At 35.3% G+C, this 22309-nt stretch overlaps 1 protein-coding gene across 50 annotated transcripts in view; it reads right to left on the bottom strand.

Annotated features, from left to right (window-relative positions):
* C2CD5 (C2 calcium dependent domain containing 5) overlaps window positions 1-22309 on the bottom strand; it is an 88840-nt gene that overhangs the window by 13193 nt on the left and 53338 nt on the right. For 39 of the 50 annotated variants that reach the window (XM_070619284.1, XM_070619308.1, XM_070619314.1 and 36 more), the window contains 11 exons: window positions 21558-21653; window positions 18307-18498; window positions 14629-14815; window positions 11031-11195; window positions 6907-7047; window positions 4860-4923; window positions 4391-4452; window positions 4071-4169; window positions 3487-3576; window positions 2902-2989; window positions 1879-1965 (listed from right to left, as the gene is read on the bottom strand). In XM_070619284.1, the coding sequence (XP_070475385.1) occupies window positions 1879-1965; window positions 2902-2989; window positions 3487-3576; window positions 4071-4169; window positions 4391-4452; window positions 4860-4923; window positions 6907-7047; window positions 11031-11195; window positions 14629-14815; window positions 18307-18498; window positions 21558-21653 (1271 nt within the window). The remainder of the gene's footprint in view (window positions 1-1878; window positions 1966-2901; window positions 2990-3486; window positions 3577-4070; window positions 4170-4390; window positions 4453-4859; window positions 4924-6906; window positions 7048-11030; window positions 11196-14628; window positions 14816-18306; window positions 18499-21557; window positions 21654-22309) is intronic. The other 11 variants (XM_070619315.1, XM_070619303.1, XM_070619309.1 and 8 more) reach the window with 1 other exon arrangement.

Raw genomic sequence — 22309 nt, forward strand, 5'->3', positions numbered from 1 at the left:
TAATCCTTTTGAATTTTACAGATGAGGAACCGAGGCTTAACTGGCTTAATTAGAGGCTAATTGGGCCAAGTTCTCCGACTTTATCAGTAGTAGAACTGAGAAGAGAACCCAGGTCTGTTGCTTTATTACGCCAGCTCAGGGCCCCTCTCCACGCTCCTTCAATGAATTGCAAATATTTTACTATTGTTCACATACGACTTATTCCTCTCAAATTCTTCTTTCCTTGTTCCTCAGATCACAGAGTATCATTTGTACAAAATACACTCATGACCACAATAAGCACTTGTTATAATAACCTTGGAAAACATTTTGAAAGCTACTGGAGAAACTATAAATTATCAACTGTAAGAGTTTAAATCTAATCTTCTACAGAATTCAGTAGCTATTAACAACACGGTAAAACTGAGCTAATAGGGGCTCCAAATCCACAAATACATATTCCTATGGCTTGGCAATTGACCAAATCTTTTTTGTTGCTAATTGGGTTTTTGGTTTTAACTTTTTCCCCCCTGCCTCCACCCTCAACCCTGACCTCCCCCTCCACCCAGCCCTGTCCCTTGCAGGGTAAGGACACATGCAATGATACCTAAAAGTGGTTTGGAACTAACTCTGTGTGAAACAGAAGTTTCTGTATAAAGCCGGTGTTTTAAAAAAGAAAAAAAATTCTGTCTAGTCAGTTCAAGGAAGATCTTGACAGTTCTGCTTTTTATTCTGGAAGTTATTTTTAATTCATAAATCTGAACTGAGATTATCTTTGGATTTGATTTTTCCTCTCTATTCATTCTTTCAAGGAATTGAGGTATGCTAAAGTTCTCTATGGAGTTCTAAACTAGAATTTTAACTCAGAAGAAAAGGAAAGAGGTTACCAAGTTAGAAAGCTCAGAATCTGAAAGTAGCTTATCTTTTCTTCTTGAAAACATGAAACAGGATCTTTATCTACACAGACGAGCCTTGCGCTGATTTAGTAAAGACTCTATTGACATATATGCAATGTGAATATAAAACAATTCTGTATTATAACTAATTTGGTTATAACTTAGAAAGATAAAATAATTAACAAGTAGAAATCATAATTTCACTTGTATTATAAAATGTAAAACTTAGAAAAGCTAATTTGATTTTAAATAACAAATACATCATTTCTCAGAATAAAGAATTTAGGAAAAAACACAAATTACATTTATTATATATGTGATGCTATAAAACAAGGTACAGCAATTCTGGAAATTTTCATAATAAAAACTGTACTGAAATAAGAAAAGAAATGGAAAAAACTACCTCCCATTTTTCTCGAAAGATTGTACAGATCTAAGTAAATTTACTGCTATTCAGTTAAGGGACAATTATTTTGCATTTGAAAAAATGGCAGCATCCTGTAAGTACATAACAATGTTTCTCAATTATAACCAAGGCACCAAAAGACAGAAAGTTCATCCTTTTCTCATTGTACTGCCCCCACCCAAAACCTGTCTACATATCTTCTGAAGAAAATAAGTATTGTCTACGAAAACCCAAAAATTTTTGTAAAGGTTTGATTGTTGCTGGAAAAAAATTTACTGAATAGAATGTAAATATAAACTATACCATGTGGGAACAGGAACTTTGGGAAATCCAAACCTTTGAAAATAAAATTTAACACATTTGAGGAAGAAGAAGGGAATATCATATGAAAAATCACCTTATTATGATGAGATTACTCAAGAAACTAAAATGAGACGAACATTACTCTCCCCCCGTTATGAACATGAAGAAATATACAATGAGGAAATGAAGAAGAAATCCTCATCCCAAGATTAAGTAAGACTGCCTACGATGAAGAAGCAAGTGCAAGGAACCAGACACTAGGATTTGTGTTTGCATTTCCCTTGCTTAACCAACCTTTAGCTGGTGGAAAAGGATGAGAAGGAAGTGAATCTGAACAGAGTTCCAGTGGAAACTGCAGAAGTTCTTCATTATCTGTAGAGGCTTGGGAGGCAAGAAAAACACTAGTTATTTAGTAATGATCTATTATTAATTTTTTAAAAATTAAGAATCTGGGATAACAGACATATTCCCCCCCAAATCCAATTTATTCTGGTTATTTTCTCTTTGGTCTCTCCATGGGGACCCCTCACCTGTATGGTGTTGAGAGTGATGCTATCTTCCCTGGCAAGACTGTTGTGAGATTTAGAAAGGATAATGTGTAAATCTCTTAGCACAGTGCCTTGCAAATAATAAGCACCCAATAATTATTATTATTATCCTACTCTTGGTACCATACTAGTTTCTATGATACTTAAATCAGTTATTATCTATCTTTTTTGATAAATATCCTAACACATAATCATTTAATACACCTATCTGACAGTAATTCAATGCTATACATCTAGAATGTAATCAACTTAAAAAATTTCAGATCAATCATGAATATTCTATTTAGCCAAATACACTATTTCCCTCTCCTTTTTTTCAAAACAGATAAATGGTTCCTAATAATTTGGGTTTCTTTGGAATATATTAAGAATGGCACTTCCTAAATCTTACTGGATAAAGGACAACTCTGAGAATCTGCTGAATATTAAGGGAACTTTCCCGAGAAAAATACATGATACATTAGTAGGTTCTCAAATGCCTTAAGGACCTCCTCAGAGATCCTAGGATAGGAACCTCTAAATTACTGCAGAATTAAGCTATAATCTAAGTCTAAAAACCAGTAGCATTCTCTATGTAAATATACCAGTCAACTACGTATTCATGTGTGAAAAATATCGAGTCAGCCATATGCATATCCACACAGTTATTTCGACAAAGATAAGCAGAAAAGTGGCAGTATCTCTTCAAGAAACACTATCCTCTATATGTTATCACTGAACGATAAATGTAGATAGACATGAACTATGCTCCCAACCATCACAGATTTACCTCTTTGCAGTGACTTCTCAACATGTGCTTTAGTGGTCTGTAAAGCCTGATTTTTGTCAAAAGTTATTGCAACTGCTGTGACCGTAACCTAGAATCAGAGAAACAATGATCAGCAAAACAACCATTGCCCAAAGAAGTTTCCCGCAAATCTTCTTCAGCACCATGGAACAACTTAGACTAATTGGCTAATTTGCCCTTCCTGCTTAAGATTCTCAAGGAGAACGACACATAAACTCAGATATTCAGACTACAACTAAGTCCAATATTTACACCTGAATCTAGATATTCCAGAAAGAGCTCAAGAACCTTCTCTAAACAATGGGACTCGAGGAACCCCACAGGAGGACACATGCAGTTCTGTGTGTATACCTATGTATACATTTGCTAGAGCACACATGTCACTCCACCTTCAGATAACCGGAGTTCAGAAAGATGAAACACATACGGTCTGATTCACACTAATACAGTTAAAAAGATTTTGAAGTAAAACAGCTTATACTTATTTAATTACAGTAAATTTATAATATTAAAACAGATCAGATAAAAGCTAAAATCTTCCTTAATGGTAGACTGAATCTTAATTACCTGAATTAACTCATCTTCAGGCAGGGATACTGTAAAATTTACATGGCAAAGGCAGCAGGGGATCATCGACCGTAGTTTAAAATACAGGCTCTAGACAATAGAAAATATTAGTATTATCACTTCTGTTAATTTAAAAATTTATAAAAACTAATTTTTTAATGCACATTCTAGAAAATGGAAGTTGAAAAGATCAAAACAAAGCTGGTCCACTTCTGTTTTGTCTATTCTCATATTAAGAATACATTTTTCATATTTAAGCAGACAATAAGATTAAATCATATTTATCACTAAGTCATAAAAAATAATCTAAGAAAAAGGTTTTTTCATACATACATATGCAATAGATGTTTCTGAAGTTTAAAGCTATAACACTTAAAATATATTTCTTTTACAGTATGCTATATTAACATGGAGAGGACAACTTTAGCATTTTACCTGATAGCAGAGTTAAGATTGACATGCAAATAAAAATAATCCAGCCCACAACTCTGTAAGGTAGTCCAGACAATATATACACTTTTCTTCTTTTAATTTCATGATTCTTAGAGTTTTAACCAAAATATAGTTATTCAGAAGGTTCCTACCTTGAGCAAATTTTCACAGAGGTCATTAAAGTTCTTATTGAGGGCATGATTAGTCAGGTTAAGGCTGCTTAACCGGATTACTCTTACTGATGTGAACATCTAAATACAGAGAGACATAATAGCAGTTATTTTATTATTTTTAACTGAAAACTGTAACAGTTAATAGAACTGCCAAGAACGAAAAATAATAACTAATGTGGTATGAAAAAGGATAACATTTCAGTTGCAATAAGGAGGTCAAAAAGAAAACACATATTAAGAAGGAACTTGCTAAAGTCAAGTATGTTTTATTTGCTTAAAATTAAGAATGACATGTTTACCTGTATTTCAGATGTCCAATTATTTATACCAGGCATAATTTCTGTATTACAACTATAAAAGCCTGCCAAAATAAATTATAGTTAAAATATATGATAATATTTCATTTGGTTTTGTGTTAAAGAATAACATTTTTCAATTACTACATGAAGTTCTAACTGTAAGATCCATTCATTCTTTTTCCCTAAAACTCTATAACTTCAGGAAACTTTAGACCATCTTATTAAATTATCAGGTTTTTTTAAATGTATAAACAGAAAAGGATTTATTAAAAATCAGTTCATCTAAGTTCTAACATAAATATTTTTAAACTGTATGTTCTCAGCCTTGGAGCAGCAAAGCACCTAACAGGATGTGACACTGATAAAGTCTTTAAAGTAAAGTCTATAAAGTAAGTACTATAATAATTATGAACTAAAATACTGATATGCAAAACTAGTCTCATCTCAAAGATAATTTTCTTCTGTTCACCTGAAGGAGGAGGAACGTCAGTGAGCAGAGAATGTACATCTTCCATAGCATCTGTGTCATCAATCTGAAAATAAAAGGATTAAACCACTACATAAGTAGTAAATATATAATCATTTCAAGTTTTTAAAAATAATTTTTAGTTACTATATAGAAAACATAAGAGTCAAGGAAAAGTAGAGCCATTTTCCCCTAAGTATAAAACTTGAAAAAAATTTTTTTAACATCTGTACATTTCTCCACAGTAATAATTATAAACACTTCTAAATGAAATATTTTACATTATGAAGTATACTGAGTTGGGAAAAAAAAAAACCAAGCCTTTTCTCAAGCTGTTATGAGGGTATGTTTCAAAAGACTTAACAAAGATACCATAAGCAATCATTATCTCTATTTGTTAAATTAAAGGCGTACAATTTAAAAAAAAATCTTTTGACTAAATACAGAACTGCTTTAAACTAGAATTGAGTAGGGATAAATTTAAAAGCATGTCTAAAAACGGTAAGTCCAAATCCTCTATTTCTTACATCACAATATTCCATCGTGAATAATAAATAGTGAAAATATCCAACTGGACATTATTGACATTCATCTGTACACTGGGGGTCTAAGTCCTGACTCACACACTCTAAGCATCCCCCCCACATCACCCTTGGATGTTCCAGAACCACTTCCACTTCACTTTAGCTACCCACAGTCACAGCCATACCTCAACCCACTATTCCCCAAAACACTCCACACCCAGATGTCAAGTATACTCAACTACAGTCCCTTCTCTTACTGAATGTGCACCTTGCCCTCAGTCTTTCACCCACATCTGCAGCACTTCTGTTCTCTACTTAGCCAGGATCCCAGGATCAGAAATAACCAATAATGCTCTAGATCAAACTTCTGGTAATGCTAAAAATCACCTGGAGAGTTTGTCAAACAGATTCCTGGGCCCTACCCTGAAATTTTCATTTACTAGGTCTGAAGTAGGGGCCCCAGAATTTGCATTTCCTACAAGCTCCCAGACCGTGCTGAGGCTACAGGTAGTCACAGCACACTTTAAGTAGCCAAGTAACCCGGAACTCTTTACCTCCTGAACCTGACGTATTCTTTCCCCAACCTCCACTTCCTTCCATTCTCAGTCTGTAGAAAAACATGAGAAGGCACAAATCCATACAGTTTGAGATTTTTTTACAAATTAACACCCTCATCTCAGTTAAGCCCTGTGTATCTCCCATGGCTGACATCCTGATCACATTCATGGGCACCGTTCTAGACTCTTCCAACCTCCAATCCCATCCCAATATAATTCTACCATTAGTTCCTGCTTTACTGAGATCAAAGCATCTGATTTCTTCTCTCAACTGCTACCTTACCACAACATTTCTGAGTATCCTCATTTATTTTCTTTTCCTTCAATATCAAAGGAAGATCATCTATCTCTTTCAAAGCTCACCATTCTACAGGGGAGGGGAGGGGAGCCGATCTGGGAGGGAGCAGGCAGGCTCCATAAACCTTTCATGCCACATTTCTTCTCCAGAGACGTTAGTTCTGAGTGTGTTTTTATAATGCAAGTTCATTTATAGCTTCCGAATTCAGAAAACGTTACACCCAGAAGTCACAGTGCTTACATTATTATAATACATGTAAAAATGTTATAATTATAGTAACATGTTATAACATATAAAGCAGGTAATAATTATAGTAAGTGAAAGAAGCATACTTTAATTTATTTAAATTCATTCAGGCTTACGAAAATAGCTCCAAGAGTTTAACATTATTTTAATTTTGTTTCAACCCATACATTATTTTTTCCAGAACCATCTCCATTATTGTATCAGTAATCTGGTATTACTAATATTACAAAAAATTACTGGTATTACAAAAAAATATTACCAAGATCGATATTTTCAGGTTTGCTGTAACTTCTATAATAAAATATTCTTTGATATTTATAGCAGTTATAATGATACAAAAGTATCACATCAATTTAGGATTTGATGGTAAAAATGTACACCTTATCTCCCAAAAACTCTAAGAAATTAGTCCAATGCAATAATACCTCCAAAACAAAAGCATCTTTTTTCCCATGTGAAAGGTCCAATTCCGTAACTTCATCAGAGCTTTCTGATTGAGATCTTAAAAGTCTTGAGCGTTGTCTAGGTTCTGGGATGGGTGATCCTATAATCTCTTCAGATATCTCCTGAAAGACATGTAATTGCTCTGTACCATATAAGACTGTCTTTTTTAGTTTGTTTTTTGGGGTTTTTCTTTTTGGTAAACTGCAATCTTTTCATTTTTTTCATTGAGGTATAAGTGACATATAACATTATATTAGTTTCAGGTGTACAACAAAATGATTCGATATTTGTATACTTCAGTTTGGTTTTAAATTTTTATATTAATAGACAATTACCCGTGGGGGAAAAAAGTTTGTAAAATATATTCACTGTCTATAATGATAACCTTTATAACTCTAACTAACTTTTTATAGAGTACATAGGAATTTCCTTTGATTGATAATAGCAGCCTTGAAACACTAATCCAGAAACTTCATACTGTCACAGACACAGAAGGCAATACTGACATCTAGTGTACAGAGAAGACACTAAAATGAATAGGGAATCGGCAGTCCTTCCAGCTCTGAAGTATTTTCTACTCAGTGTTTAAAAGTCCTAATAGCTCATAAAGAACTAAAGATTTATGTCCCCAAATAGGATTCTACTCTTTTATATCTTTCCTTATCCAGCGGTAACTTTTCAAAGCTCCACATAGTAAAATATAGAACATGATAAATGTATGTATATGTATGTATGTATACATAATACATATATTATGCATGTATTTGCTGTGCAACTTACTAAGCTAAACAAACTTTGGCAGTTACAATAATAATCTTTTAGAGGTAAGTGTATGATGAAATCTTATATGGGTCTGTGAGCTTTCACCTATTCCACAGCCAAAGAGTAGAGCTAACTAGAGGTTCTAAATATCTGTTGGCCACAAGGAATATCGGGAGAATGTGGATATGTGAGCACAAATGCTAAAGGCATAGCCTATTGTTGGCGTAACAAAGCTATCTTTTTAAAAAACAAGGAAATTATAAGAAAACGTTTTTCAAAAACATAGCTTTAAATGTTCACTGCTAGTACACACATTACAAAAGACTACCACGAGTTTCATAACAGCTATCTATGCATTCCTTTCACATCCATTTGTTTTATTTGCACTCCAAATTAACTTGCCCTACACAAATTTGACAGGGAGCCTACTATAATGACTATAAAATGAGAAAGAACTGCAGTTCAGAGGGAAAGCAGTTTGCTGGGTTTGAAAACTAGCAAGTGAGGAACCTGTCTAGAGCACTTCTTTTGACTCTGAGTGAAATGTCCTTCCCACTAGATTTCACCTTTCTTTTTGTAACTTTACAGTAGTTTAAAATTCAGTTATGCCTCTGTTGACTGTATCATGGACCTAATAAATTAACTTTCTGGTATTTAATATATTTTAGATTCATACCGAGGTTTTATCTCTGATACTGTTATTCTAAAAGTTCTGCACCTTATTTTGATACCTCTGCTTGACAGAATTATCTCCATTTAAGTGGTACTACACTACTGCATTAGAAACATCTTGGGGGGCCAGCCCCGTGGCCGAGTGGTTAAGTTTGCGCGCTCTGCTGTGGCGGCCCAGGGTTTCGCTGGTTCAGATCCTGGGTGTGGACATGGCACTGCTCGTCACGTTGAGGCGGCGTCCCACGTGCCACAACTGAAGGACCTACAACTAAGGTATACAACTGTGTACCGGGGGTATTTGGGGAGATAAAGCAGGAAAAAAAAAAAAAGATTGGCAACAGTTGTTAGCTCAGGTGCCGATCTTTAAAAAAAAAAAGAAATATCTTTCAATGTATTGAGAAAAATAATCAAGCAATAGCATTCACTTCAGCTGGGGCACCTTCCTAAGAGAAGGAACACTCTGACCCACATTTTCAAGGTGAGAATATGTTGTTTTAGAAAATTGAAAAGACAGAACTGTAATCTGAGTAGTGGCCTGGTACACTGACTTTGTCAAACAAATTCTGAGATGTTAAGCTAAAAGACTGTAATAAGTCAGTATCGAAATAAGGAAAGACAGTAGCAGGTTCATAAGTTGATTAGTCCTTTTTGCGGAAATACAGTCATATAATCAACACATGAAATCCATATACGCTGAAATCTTAAAAATCATAACAGATTTATTCCCTCCTCTGAAATGTACTACTAAAATAGGAGAAGTTCAAATAAATTACTGGATGAAGTAATTTAACTCACATTCTGATTTAAATACGTCTCTGTCTTCAAGGGGCTCACACTATAGTAAAGGAAGACAGACATGTAAAAAACAAGCACAATAATATGTAATAGGTACTAAACAGAAGCACATACAGCTACAACAGCAACACAATGGAACAGGGTCAATTCTTCCTTTGGGAAGCCAGGAGGGAAGAAGAGAGCTGATAAACACTGTTGAGCAAAAGCATTCGGCTCATATCAATAGAACAGATAAATGGAGCCCTAACACATAGCTTTGCAAATTCTTCTCCCCAACAGGCATAAACACTGTTAGTAGATGTTCAAATATCAAAACATAATTAAACAAGAAAAACAATGTATTGCAAACAACGTACTGCAAACAGTCTACTGTGTTGTGTGAAAAGCTTTTACGAAGACTATTTAAGTATTAATATATTAACACATCGACTTTTTTTTTTTTGAGGAAGATTAGCCCTGAGCTAACATCTGCCGCCAATCCTCCTCTTTTTGCTGAGGAAGACTGGCCCTGAGCTAACATCCATGCCCATCTTCCCCTATTTCATGTGGGACGCCTGCCACAGCATGGCTTGACAAGCAGTGCACAGGTCCACACCTGGGATCTGAACCGGCAAACCCTGGGCCGCCAAAGCAGAACGTGCACACTTAACCACTGTGCCACCAGGCCGGCCCCCACATCAACTTTTTCAGATGTTCTATATCAGCACAATAGAAATACAAAGCAAGCCTCATAAGTAATAAAATAAAAAAAGAAACAGAATAAATTTCAATAAAATATTTCATTTAACTCAATATATCCAAAATATTACATTTTCAACATGTAATCAATATAAAAAATATTCATGTGGCATTTTACATTCTTTTTCATATTAAGTCTTCAAAATCCGGTGTATACAGTATTTTACTTACAGCACATCTCAATTGAGACCAGGCGCATATCGAGTGCTCAATAGCTACATGTAGCCAGTGTCTACCACACAGAACAGTGTAGCTCTAGGTTATATCCTTAAAATTCCTCCCAGCTTAACAACTTTGCTAGAAAGCTATAAATCTGAAGCTAGAACTCAGATCCACTGTTCCAGAAGACCAAAATTCAATAGTATATATAAAATAAAATAAACAACGTTATTCAAACACTTTCCTTTTGTATAATATTTCCTTTTGAAATACTGTTTCAGAAGTACTTCATTATCAGAGACTCCTAAAACAAATAGTTTCTTTCTCACTCTAACACATCTTTCTTTCAATTCAGACCACACCTCTAAGGCATCCGTAGGGTAAGAGGCATTGTTATACCAACTGGACACTTGGGCAGAGACTGACTATGGAAATGACTGGTAGGAATATTGTAAGAAAACAGCTGAAACTGAAAAACTCTGTATTCTATCACATTTTTACCATAGATAAGCAATCTTCCTTTTTACTAAAAAAGAACATTTTAAGCCATTTATTTAGTCATAGTATTTATCAAGAGGCTACTACTAAGAGGAACTGTTCTGGGCATTAGGAATATACAGCTTTGATGGAGCTTCATTCTACTGGGTGTAACAAGCAACAGACGAAAAGCAAAAACATATCTCTGTGTACACACACATACAGAGATAAGAGAAACAGAAAATAATAAAACACTGAAGGGGGATAGGAAGTATCAAAAATTGATGGGAGAGCTACAACTTTTAAATAGGATGGTCAGAGTCAGTCTCCCTAAAAGAGACATTTGAGCACAGACGTAGAGGGAGGTGAGAGAATGAGTAATGAGAAGAGCAAATCTAAACAGTAAAAAAATATCTTTTATGTCCCAAATAAGATAAACTAAAAATACACTAACATCTAAACAATAACTTACGTATTCATAACGTAGACTTATCTTACTTACCGGAGGATTGATTTCATATAACTCTTTATTCTTAGCAATCGTGTCATTTATCTTCTTTTGCATATGAGATATATGCTGTTCATATGAACCATCATTAGGAGTCTTCCCAGCAATCTGAATACCACCAGGAGTTGGTAAAGCTGCTAAATAGACACCTGTAGCCGACTTGTAAAAATAATGGGGAAATAATCAGAAAAAATATCTGAAGAATAACAGTCCTGAAGTTTTCATATTTATTAATGTGGTCTTTGCCCTATAGGAAAAAGAGTTAGCATCAGTGTAAGCATAGGTCACATGTGGAAGGGCACAGAGAAACATTAACCAGGAACGGGGTTAGTTGCTTCCGGCTAGAAGCCCAGGTAGATTTACTTTTCACTGCATAGCCAACTGCACTTTAAAATGTTTACTCATGATTGTAAAAAATAAATTACATTGAAAAAACAGCTTAGAAAAAAAGATAAAAAGTTGTTAGAAAGTAAATTTTTCATGAATGAGTAATTTACCTTTAAAATGCAGAAGTAAAAGGGAAACTTTTTTTTTTTTTTTGGAGGAAGATTAGCCCTCAGCTAACTACTGCCAGTCCTCCTCTTTTTGCTGAGGAAGCCTGGCTCTGAGCTAACATCCGTGCCCATCTTCCTCTAGTTTATACGTGGGACGCCTACCACAGCATGGCTGCCAAGCAGTGCCATGTCCGCACCCGGGATCCGAACCAGCGAACCCCGGGCCGCCGAGAAGCGGAACGTGCGAACTTAACCGCTGCGCCACCGGGCCGGCCCCATAAAAGGGAAACTTTTTGCAAAGCAAGTAAATAAACTGAAGTTCAGGAGATAGGAAACTTACTCAAGATTACACTGTCAGTAAAGGTGGAGAAGAGATGTGAACTTGTTTCTCACTCCAAAACACAAGAACTTTTCACTATCTCACCCTACCTCCATAATGACCAAGGAAGAAAACTTTACTTGATACAGATTTCTTTTAAATATTTAATCAAATGACTATTAATTTCTGACTCTGTAATAGTACTGCATGCCATTAGTGCTTGAAAACTATTAGGGGAAATACAAAACAAGATAACACACACATACACAGACTTATGTGCGCTTATGTATAAATATGTTTATCCCAGCAAAGCAAAAAATATATATAGAAGCATAAACATCAAATTGTGAACATCAAAGGAGTGGAACAGGGAAAAGAGAAGATGATTCTCCTAATTCTAGATATTTGTGTATTTTGAATTGTTTGAGTTATTATTATTTTTAAATTAATCAACTGCCAATTTTGTAAAAGTTCATCCTAAAAAGGGTATGATACTCTATGATGAAGTCTGCACAGTAGATGAAAGTGATCCTCAGACGCTCTCTCTTGGTTTGTTTTTTAGTGTCCCTGACTGCACCAATGACCCAGTCTCTGATGCCCATCCTCAGAATGCCCTCTGCACCACATGAAGCCTTAGTGCACCATCTCCAACACTTTCTCAACTGCATTCACTAGAGGCAACAACCCAGAATGGCTGAGAACACAGACTCTGGGACTAGATAAGCCTGGGTTTGAAATTAAGTTCCAGTACATGTAACCATATCACTCTGGACAGGTCTTAACCTGTCACAGCACCCATTTTCTCCTCTTGTAAAGTGAAGATATTACATTCCTTCCGAAGTAGCATGTGCCGGATACCCAGTGGGCACTCATCAGAGATTAACCATCATGGAAGCTACTCTTGGGACTCTGAGATTTAAGTGCACAAGCTAAAACAGAGCACAAAGATCCAAATCTCAAACAGCTGTAATTAGTGTCACTAGTGATCAAGAAGGAAAAGATTAGTAAGAATCAGAAAAGGTGGCATTTGAGGCAGGCAGGAAGAATTATACCAGGATCACAAACTAGCTTCCTGGGACTCAACCCTCAGAAGAGTTTGATACAGTTGGCACAGTGTTTTTTAAACCTCTGAGTTTGAATCAAGCTCTTAGTTCCCATAGACACCTACCAATAAGTATCATTTTATATTCATCCCAAATTACATATTTATATTATGTCCTCACTTAAGCAAGTTTTTAGATGAATGAATTATAATGAACACTATTTTCCCACAAGTTAATCTAAATATCAAATACCTTAATATAAATCAGATTACTTTCATTAATTATCACAAATTTCTCCTGTTAAAAAACTGTGATTACCAAATTAGTTTATCATCATCACACATATAGAAATTTACATATCTGCTCTTATAGAAAGAAACAGATGAAGCAGGAAACAATTTAGCATACCGAGAAAAATACTACATATTAGCATACTACAAATGCATACCGAGAAAAAGAATCCAAGTTCCATAAATTTTTTTTGCTTTTTCTCCCCAAATCCCCCCAGTACACATTTGTATATTTTTTTTAGTTGTGGGTCCTTCTAGTTGTGGCATGTGGGACACCGCCTCAACATGACCTGATGAGCCGTGCTATGTCCTCGCCCAGGATCCAAACCGGCGAAATCCTGGGCCAAGGAAGCGGAGCCCGGGAACTTAACCACTCAGCCACGGGGCAGCTCCCTATAAATTTCTTAAAATGAAATTTCTACACATGTCTCAGAAAGATGGCAGAGAATTTCAAGTGGAAAAGTGCGAGTGACATAGACAAAAATGTTGGCTAGCAAAGTGTCTAGAATATGAGAAGATTTCCATAAATATTCTGATCGATATCTATTTTGCAGGCATCTAGTTCCCCAGGTTTCAGGCTACTTATAAAGGCAAATCTCACTTTCCCCATTGACAACTTTCTTAAGTCAGAACTTATTTTCTAACAAGCTAAGGTGAACATGAAGCTGAGATAAAGAGCTTTTCACTGCCTCACAATTTATCAGCACTTAAGAAACATGGTATCATATTGCACATTCCATTACGGACCACAGGTGCCCGTTATGATGAAACTTAACTCTCTGTCCAACAGTAGACAGTGTCTCACATGTATTGCTTTATTTTCTCCATTAAAACTAAAGATTGTTTTAGCACAGTGGTCCACCCCCTCAGGAGTGATTTTGCCCCCTCAGGACATCTGGTAATGTCTGCAGACATTTTTGGTTGTCACACTGGAGGGAAGCTATTAGCACCCAGCGGACAGAGGCCAAGGATGCTGCTAAACATCCTACAATGAACAAGGCAGCCCCTACAACAAAGAGTTACCCAGCCCTAAATGTCAACAGTGCCAAGGAGAAACCCTGTCTTAGCAATGTATAAACAATAATCAAGTCCAGAACAATGGAGGTCAACTTACTAAACAAACCATACATGATAATTTTTAGAAATCTGACTATTGAGGTTACGGTCAGAATATAAAAATATAATAATAATATAAATGTAAATAAATAATTTCATATAATAATTAATTTAAAATAATATAATTGATAATACTTTTATAATAAATATAAAAATAAAATATCTGAAAGCCTATCATCAGATTTTTTACTTCCTAAAATGTCTCCAATCCTTAAAGGTCTTGATGCCAGTTTCTTTAGGTAAGTCTTTTGAAAACACTGTGAATTAAATGAAATCGAATCTACTACAACTACAGGAATTGCAAAACAAAACCGAAACATCTAAACTTACCGCTAAGCCCATCAACATATTTTCACCCACTGTGATCTGAATTCTCAGTCCAAATAAAGCGTTCATTCCTTTGAGTTTTAGTTTATTCATTAGCTGAGTATGCACTTCATATTCCATAAATGGCAACAGATTACTGATAGCTGTGGCATTTGCTTCTGCCTGTGCTTTCTTTTTTAAGCGACACAATCTGTTAAGGAAAATAATTTAGACAGTGAATGGTGTTCTTGGTACCATCTTAAGAAATGTCCAATTTATAAAGCTTTCCAAAAGTGTGCTTGATAAAACATTTCGTTATTTCAAATGGGCTTATTAAGTTATATCAACAATCTTCCATTTTTTTACTGTCTATACTTTTGCTAAAAGTTCTATTTCAATAAACAAAAAGGAAAAAAATCTCAAAATCTCTAGAAATGAAATAAATACTGATCAAAATTACTAGAGAATATAATTTAAAATCTTAGGTTTCATAACTCCATGTGATCATATAATGGATGGATAGCAGGAAAAAAAAGTTAATTTACTCATTAAAAGAATAGAAACTTACTTGAGCATCTACCACATGCCAGGCATGGTGTGGGTGGTGGGTACTAAGCAATGAACAAAACACCAAGTGCCTGTTCTCATGGTTACATTCCAGTGGAGGAGAGTGGGGTGGGAATGAACAAAGACATGAAGTAAGCTCAGAGTGTGTTTAAGAATCAGGTGTCTGAAGAAAATAAACCAGGAAAAGTGAGGGATAAACTAGCGAGAAGGCCTCACAGGTGAGCTGGGGTCTTAATGACATGATGGAACTGGGAGAGTTGGAGAAAGACAATTACAGAATGCAGCTCACACATTAGAAGAACCAAAAGGAGACGTAGCTAAAGTGAAGAGAACAAGGGTGAGAGTGCAGCTAAGGGGCACGACCATGATAGGGTCATATGGGTCATGGTAAGCAGTTTGATCTTAATCTACCAGCAATGGGAAACCCCAGATAGGTTTCAAGTAGTAACATGATCCAATATATATCTTAGGACATCATTTATATTGCTACAAAGAGAATGAAATAAAATGACAAATATGGTGTGGGGATGGTAGACAAGAGGCTATTTAGGTGAGAGACAATGAGAGCTAGTAGTAGTTCTCAAACTTTAGCTTACATCAGAATCACCCAGAGGGCTTGTTAAAAAACAATTACTGGGCACCATCCCCTGAATTTTTGATTCAATAGGTCTGAGGTGAGGCAGGAGAATTTGCATTTCTATAAATTCCCATGAGGATGGTGATGCTATTGGTCTAGGGACCACACTCTGAGAACCGCTGATGGAGCTAACCTCATCCTCCCTAAAACAGAAATAAATTAAATTAATTATATATTTTTAAAAATCTTCCCAAAAGCATCACAGACAAGGGCAAAGGGGTATAAACATAAGGAGGGAGTATGAGGAAGTTCTTCTGTGGTGGGGAACAGTTCTGTGTCTTGACTGTAGTGGTGGTTACACAAATCTATTTGTGGGATAAAACTGCATAGTACTATACATGTACACGCAAATACATAAATGAATGCAAATTTAAAAAATTGTAAAAACTGAATAAAGTCTGTAGTATAGTTAACAGAATTATACCAATGTCAATTTCTAGTTGATACTCAACTACAGCTGTATGAGATGTCACCAATGGGGAAAGCTGGGTGAAGGGTACATAGGACTCTTTGTACCATTTTTGCAACTTCCTGTGAGCCTATCAGAGTCAAAGGAAACAAAATGACAAACAAAAACCAGCAGAAACAACAGAAAACAAAGAGATTTCAGATATTAAAATCATCAGTTACAGAATCAGTCACATGATATTAGATTTGAAAAAGAACAAAATAAAACTTCTAGAAATAAAAAACAGATTGCCAAAAATTAAAAACCCCAATTATTAGGCTTAATAGCTTATTAGAAACAGCTGAAGAGAGAATTAAAGATTTGAAATATAGATATAAAGTATCCAAAATACAGCACAGAGAAACAAAAAGACAGAAAATACAGAAAAGAGAGTAACAGACATAGGGGAGGCAGTGAGAAAGTCTAACATATTTTAAATCGGAGTATCAAGAAGAGAGGACATGAAACACAGGAAAACTAATATATAAAAATTTCCTAAAACACATGAAAAATACCAATTTACAGATTTAAGAAACCTTCAATTATATATTCAAAGAATATTTAATTGTTATATATATTCAAATATATAACAATTAGGATAAAGAGAACTCCATACCTAACACTTCATAATGAAACTGCAGGAAACCAAAGACAAATAGAATAGCTCACACACAGCCTAAGGAAAAAAATAAGCTATCTTCAAAGGAACATCAGTTAGTCTAATAGGTTACTTTTCAACAGTAGCAAAGAAAGGCAAAAGGCAGTGGAAGCATATCTTCAACATGCTGAAAGAAAATAACTGCCAGCCCAAAATATCTTTTAAAGATAAAACAAATACATTTTCAGACAAGCAAAAATAGTTCACCACCAGCAGATCCACCAAAAGAAATACTAAAGAATATACCTCAGGCAAAAGGAAAACCACCCCAAATGGAAGGTCTAAGATGCAAGAGGGAATGAAAGCAAAATAAATGGATTAGAAATATATTTTTGAATAAAATTCAGTACGACTTTGTAATAGATTTGATGTGGGGAGGTTAGGAAAGAGGACAGTATCAAAGAATACCATATTTGGAATGACGAACTGGATAAAGCAAGGTACTATTTATTAAAATAGAGAAGGCTAATATGAAAGAAGTGGGGAAAATCAGCAATTAGATTTGGAACAAGTATGACATGCCTATGACACATCAAAATGGGATATGAAATAGACAGGTAAGTATATGGGTCTGAAGCTCAGAAGAAAGTTCTAGACTGGAGTTATAAATTTGGGACTCACAGACATATAGATAGCAGACAGACCTATAGGAATTGATGAGTTCAACTAGGGAAAGAGCTTTGAGAAGACGTCCAGATCCATGGTGCTCAAGGATCAAGAAATGAGGAGGAATCAACAGGGAGACTGAAGATTATACATAAAGGCAGGAAAAAGCAGAAAGTGTAGAATTTGAAGTCAAAGGAAGTTCAGGAAGGAGAAAACCATCAACTATGTGACTACTGCTGAGATGCCAAGTAAGATGAGGACAGAAATACTCAATGGACTTGGTAACCTGGCAGTGGTTAGTGACCTAGACAGCTATAGCTGTTTCCTGTATGCCTACCACAATTTAGCGTTTCCTACTTTAGTACATTTTAAAAGGAACTCAACAGCTAAATGAAGTAGTAAAAGAAACACTACATAGCATTGTTCTTTAAAAGAAAAAAAGTCAATTTCCAAAACGTCTTGCGTATTCAATGTCATTAAAGCATACTGAGTCACATTCTAGCCTGCAACAGGTTAATTAATGATCCTCATAATAATAAACATTTGTACAGAATTTAAATGTTTAAAACTGCCTTTGTTATAAATTTGTTATAAACTTGAGTTTTATAAAGAGGATATTTTTCCTCCCAATTTTCTGTACAGTAAAATGCAAGGTTCAGCTGGAACTGTCCAACCTGCCCAGGGTCACAGGTAGGAAACTGTGGAGCAGATATTTGAAAATACGTCTGCTTGACTCCATTACCCATCCTCTTCCAGGGACCCCAGATGTTGCTTCCACAAACATACCTTGCTTGAATAAGACAACCTTTTCCAATAACTGTTGCATCTGTCGGAAGGTCTATAGTTGTAAAGAGAACATCAGGAACTTTTTGTTTCCTGCAGTTATAGCAATATGTGAGATGAGCTGGAAATGGCATGTTCAGTTCATCATATGGGATATGGCAAAATCCACAGCCTGCAGGCAAATTTTCTTCTAGCCTATATGAATACATGAAGAAAAAAAATACAGCATTCTTGAAAATTCTATGCATTTCTTCAAAAACAGAGATTGCGTATACAGTACTTGTATACAATTGACACAACTTCTACCACAGCAGGTTCTAAGAGTACTATTGTGACTGATAAAAATTACCAATGACCATCAGGGTCTGGCTCCATGGCCGAGTGGTTAAGTTCTCACACTCTGCTTTGGCAGCCTGGGGTTCACCAGTTTGGATCTTGGGCACAGACCTACACACCACTCATCAAGCCATGCTGTGGCAGCATCCCACATAAAAGAACTAGAATGACCTACAACTAGAATATACAACTATGTACTGGGCTTTGGGGAAAAAAAAAAGAGAGAGAGAAAGATTGGCAACAGATGTTAGTTCAGGGCCAATCTTCCTTACCAAAAAAAGCATACTTGAAAAAAAAAAAAAAAGAATTACCAACGACCATAAAATCAGAACCATACGCTTTCCTATGAGAGAAAAGGCTTATACAAGGAGAAAGTCATCTTGCATCAATTCATATGTTTGATGACTTAGCACCTGATAAAAACTACTATTATCCCGGTTTTTTTCTTTGGGATATAACACAAAAAGAAATGGTTAGACAATAAGGGTGACATTTTCCTACTGTCTGACCAATATACCACAAATATAATCACAAAAAAATGCCCATGAAAAAAAATTTTTCAACTACACAACCTAACAATTTGAAAAAAATTTATCATTAAAAAATAAATCCTTTAAGAATACAAAAAAGTAAGTCAAATACAGATATACTCTAAAATTTCTAATTTCCAATGACTGTTTTAATATTTCTTAGAAACCAAAACACCTGTTTCATAAACGACACACATATCATAATTAAACCACAAATGAACAACCCACAACCTTCCCCTTCATTGTAAAATGTTTGTTGTTAACATGCTGTTCATGAATTCCTTTTAGAATGATTAAGCATTTTTTCACTCATTAAATCTGAGGAAATCGGGAGAATAAGAATGCAAATAGAAGGAAGCTCCATGGAGAACTCCAGATTTTCACACAATCACAAGTCCTAGGGTTCTGGAAGATGTGGGTTCTCAGTTCTCTCTAACCTAAAGCAATCCTTTAGAAGCTGAAACACGGCAAGCAGACAAATTAAAGAGGAGAAAGGAAACTCACCCCATACCTACTAGGAGTCAGGCTTTCTGCAGAGTCTTTATATACATTATTTCACTGAATTTTCACAATAACCTTCTAAATCAAATTAAATTACTCCCAAATATTACTCTTTTATTGTTGAGATGGCATTCTGATATATTAGAAGTAACAGGGAAATCAGACAGATCTGAGTAGAGCTGTGTGACCCTGAGTAAGTTATTTAACCTCTCAGAGCCTCTTCTACAAAACTGGAATCACAATTTTATAGGGTTTTTTTGTGAGGTTAAGTAAGAAAACTATGGCTTAACACACACCCCCCTCCCAATCTAATGCCAGCAGACAACAACAAACACCAGGTCCACGTGACCTGAAACCAACCAGAGACACGAAGTAACTTGCTCAGTCACATTAAGTACTAAGTAGCACACCTCAGATCTTAATGCCAGTTTGTTTGAATCCAAAGCCCATGTGTTACAAGGGAGCACAAAAGGATGAAAACTGGGGCAATTTTTAACTAAACACCTCATGGAAATTTGGACGTAAGTGGTGCGACATCATAAGGCTTAAAAAATAAAAGTATCAAAATGTATGAAAGCATTCGAAATGTGAAATGTACAAAAGGGATTGCCTCTGAAGAGTGAGATCATAGGGAATTCTCTCTTCCTTCTACTCTCCTGTATTTTTCAAATTTTCTCTAGTAAGCCCTAATCATTTTACAGCAGGAAAAAAAAGGACATTTTCCTCTTTTACAAATAGGGATGGTATCTGCGGCATCAGACTGCCATGGAAGAGAGTTCACTGTACCCATTCAAGCACAATACCGAAATAGCTGCCTGGGAAAGGTCATTTCTATCTACTCAAGAATGAAATCTACTGATATGGCTGAGAACTACATTGTGGCACCGGGGTAACTCACTGGCAAAGTCAGTTTTCTCAAGAGAACATTCCAATTGTTTAATATTCTTGAAAACGTCCCACCTTCGCTTTCCTATTCATGATGACTTTTAATGTTCTGGAATATATTATGATCAAAATCCACTTTTTAATACTGACAAAAGAAGAAACTGACCAATGTCTTCTATGTGCCTACCAGACCTAAAAGATCTTTTTTATATAGAGACTTGCAAACTTATACTAAATTTGATCACATAGAGAATTTTTTTTGCTTTCTTCCTTAATGTATATTAATATAGTAATACTGGGAAAAAAAGCAAACATGCATACTGTGGGATAAGGAGTAATTAAAATTTATATTATCTGGGTGGAGTCTTGTACCAAACTAATGGTTTTCTGTCTATATATTTGATAATTTCACCTGTTTATGGAAAGCATTTTTGACATTTATAGAAGCTAACAGATTAAAGGGACCAATAATCAAATCAAAAAGTAATCTCATTTTATCTAATGCTTTCACTTTCTCGCTCTCTTTCCAAACATTAAAGTCACACTTCACTTTCCATGAAGCTTTTTATATGTCATTTCGGTACAAAATAGTGTTTTGATTGTTTTGCAAATTAAGAATTTTCTCTATAAAAATTGTTTCATGGGCTTTTTCTGTTTTGGAGGTAAGACAAAGGGAAAGGAAAGTAAGAGAAAAAGCAAATAAAAGAAATTATTTCTATAGTGTAACAAACAAAAGATGCATACTTCAAATTCTTCAATTGGTAGTCATACATGTCACTTATCAAGATACCAGAAGTCAAACTGTGTGTCATACGGTGCAGAACCCAATCCGTCTCTGTTGCTGTGGGTTAGGTGAAAACCAGCAAAGCGCCTGGTCCTGATTTCTACCCTGCACCACTGGAACCCACCCTCCGAGAGAAGAACTAGCCCAGCTCTGGAGAAAAACAGTCACCCTCTCCCTTCTCTGCTCTTATGGACAACAAGCCAGGCTGCCATGACAACCTCTGTTCCAAACAGCCCTCCACGGTGCCATCCTGCAGGAATCTAGGGTTCAGGACCGCCGCCGTGCCGGACGCAGACAAAATACAGACCTCTTCACTACAAGAGAAAAAACGTAAACACGTTAACAATTTCAGGCAATCCAACTGTGGCAAATGTTAAATATCAAAGTGTTACAAGGGTGACAATTTAACTTCAAGTTAGACTGTACTAAATATTAATAATATCACAGGCTTACCTCCTAAACCTAGAAAATAGAAGTAATGTAACGTTATTAAAATGGGGAGGGTAAGAATTCTTTAGTACTTAAAAATTGTAAAAGATAAAGTATAATATTAATGACAATAGATTCCTTTAAAATTGGTAAAGCTGATAAAGACTGGAATGTTTCCAAATAAAACTAGTTACAAACAACATTGTTGAATCCAGCAATAACCCATTTGATACTCATATTAAATTTTATTAAAATTATTCTAAAAGCACAACTATGCACTTATCTATATTGCTATAGCTGAATTTAAACAATAATGAAAAGGTATCTGAAACAAATAATATCCAAAATATACTAAATGGAGTTTACGTTATTATACATATGATAAAAACTGATTTTGAAAAGAATTCTTTGAAACTCTTTATGATATATCACCCAATCCGAAAGCCAAAAAATTAAACAATCAACACAATTATTGAATGAGATCACCCAAAGCAAATGAGAAAAGTAGGGGCCTAGGGATGAAATGCTGGAAACAAAGTGC

Source organism: Equus przewalskii, chromosome 5, assembly GCF_037783145.1.
Source record: "Equus przewalskii isolate Varuska chromosome 5, EquPr2, whole genome shotgun sequence".
NCBI lineage: Eukaryota > Metazoa > Chordata > Mammalia > Perissodactyla > Equidae > Equus > Equus przewalskii.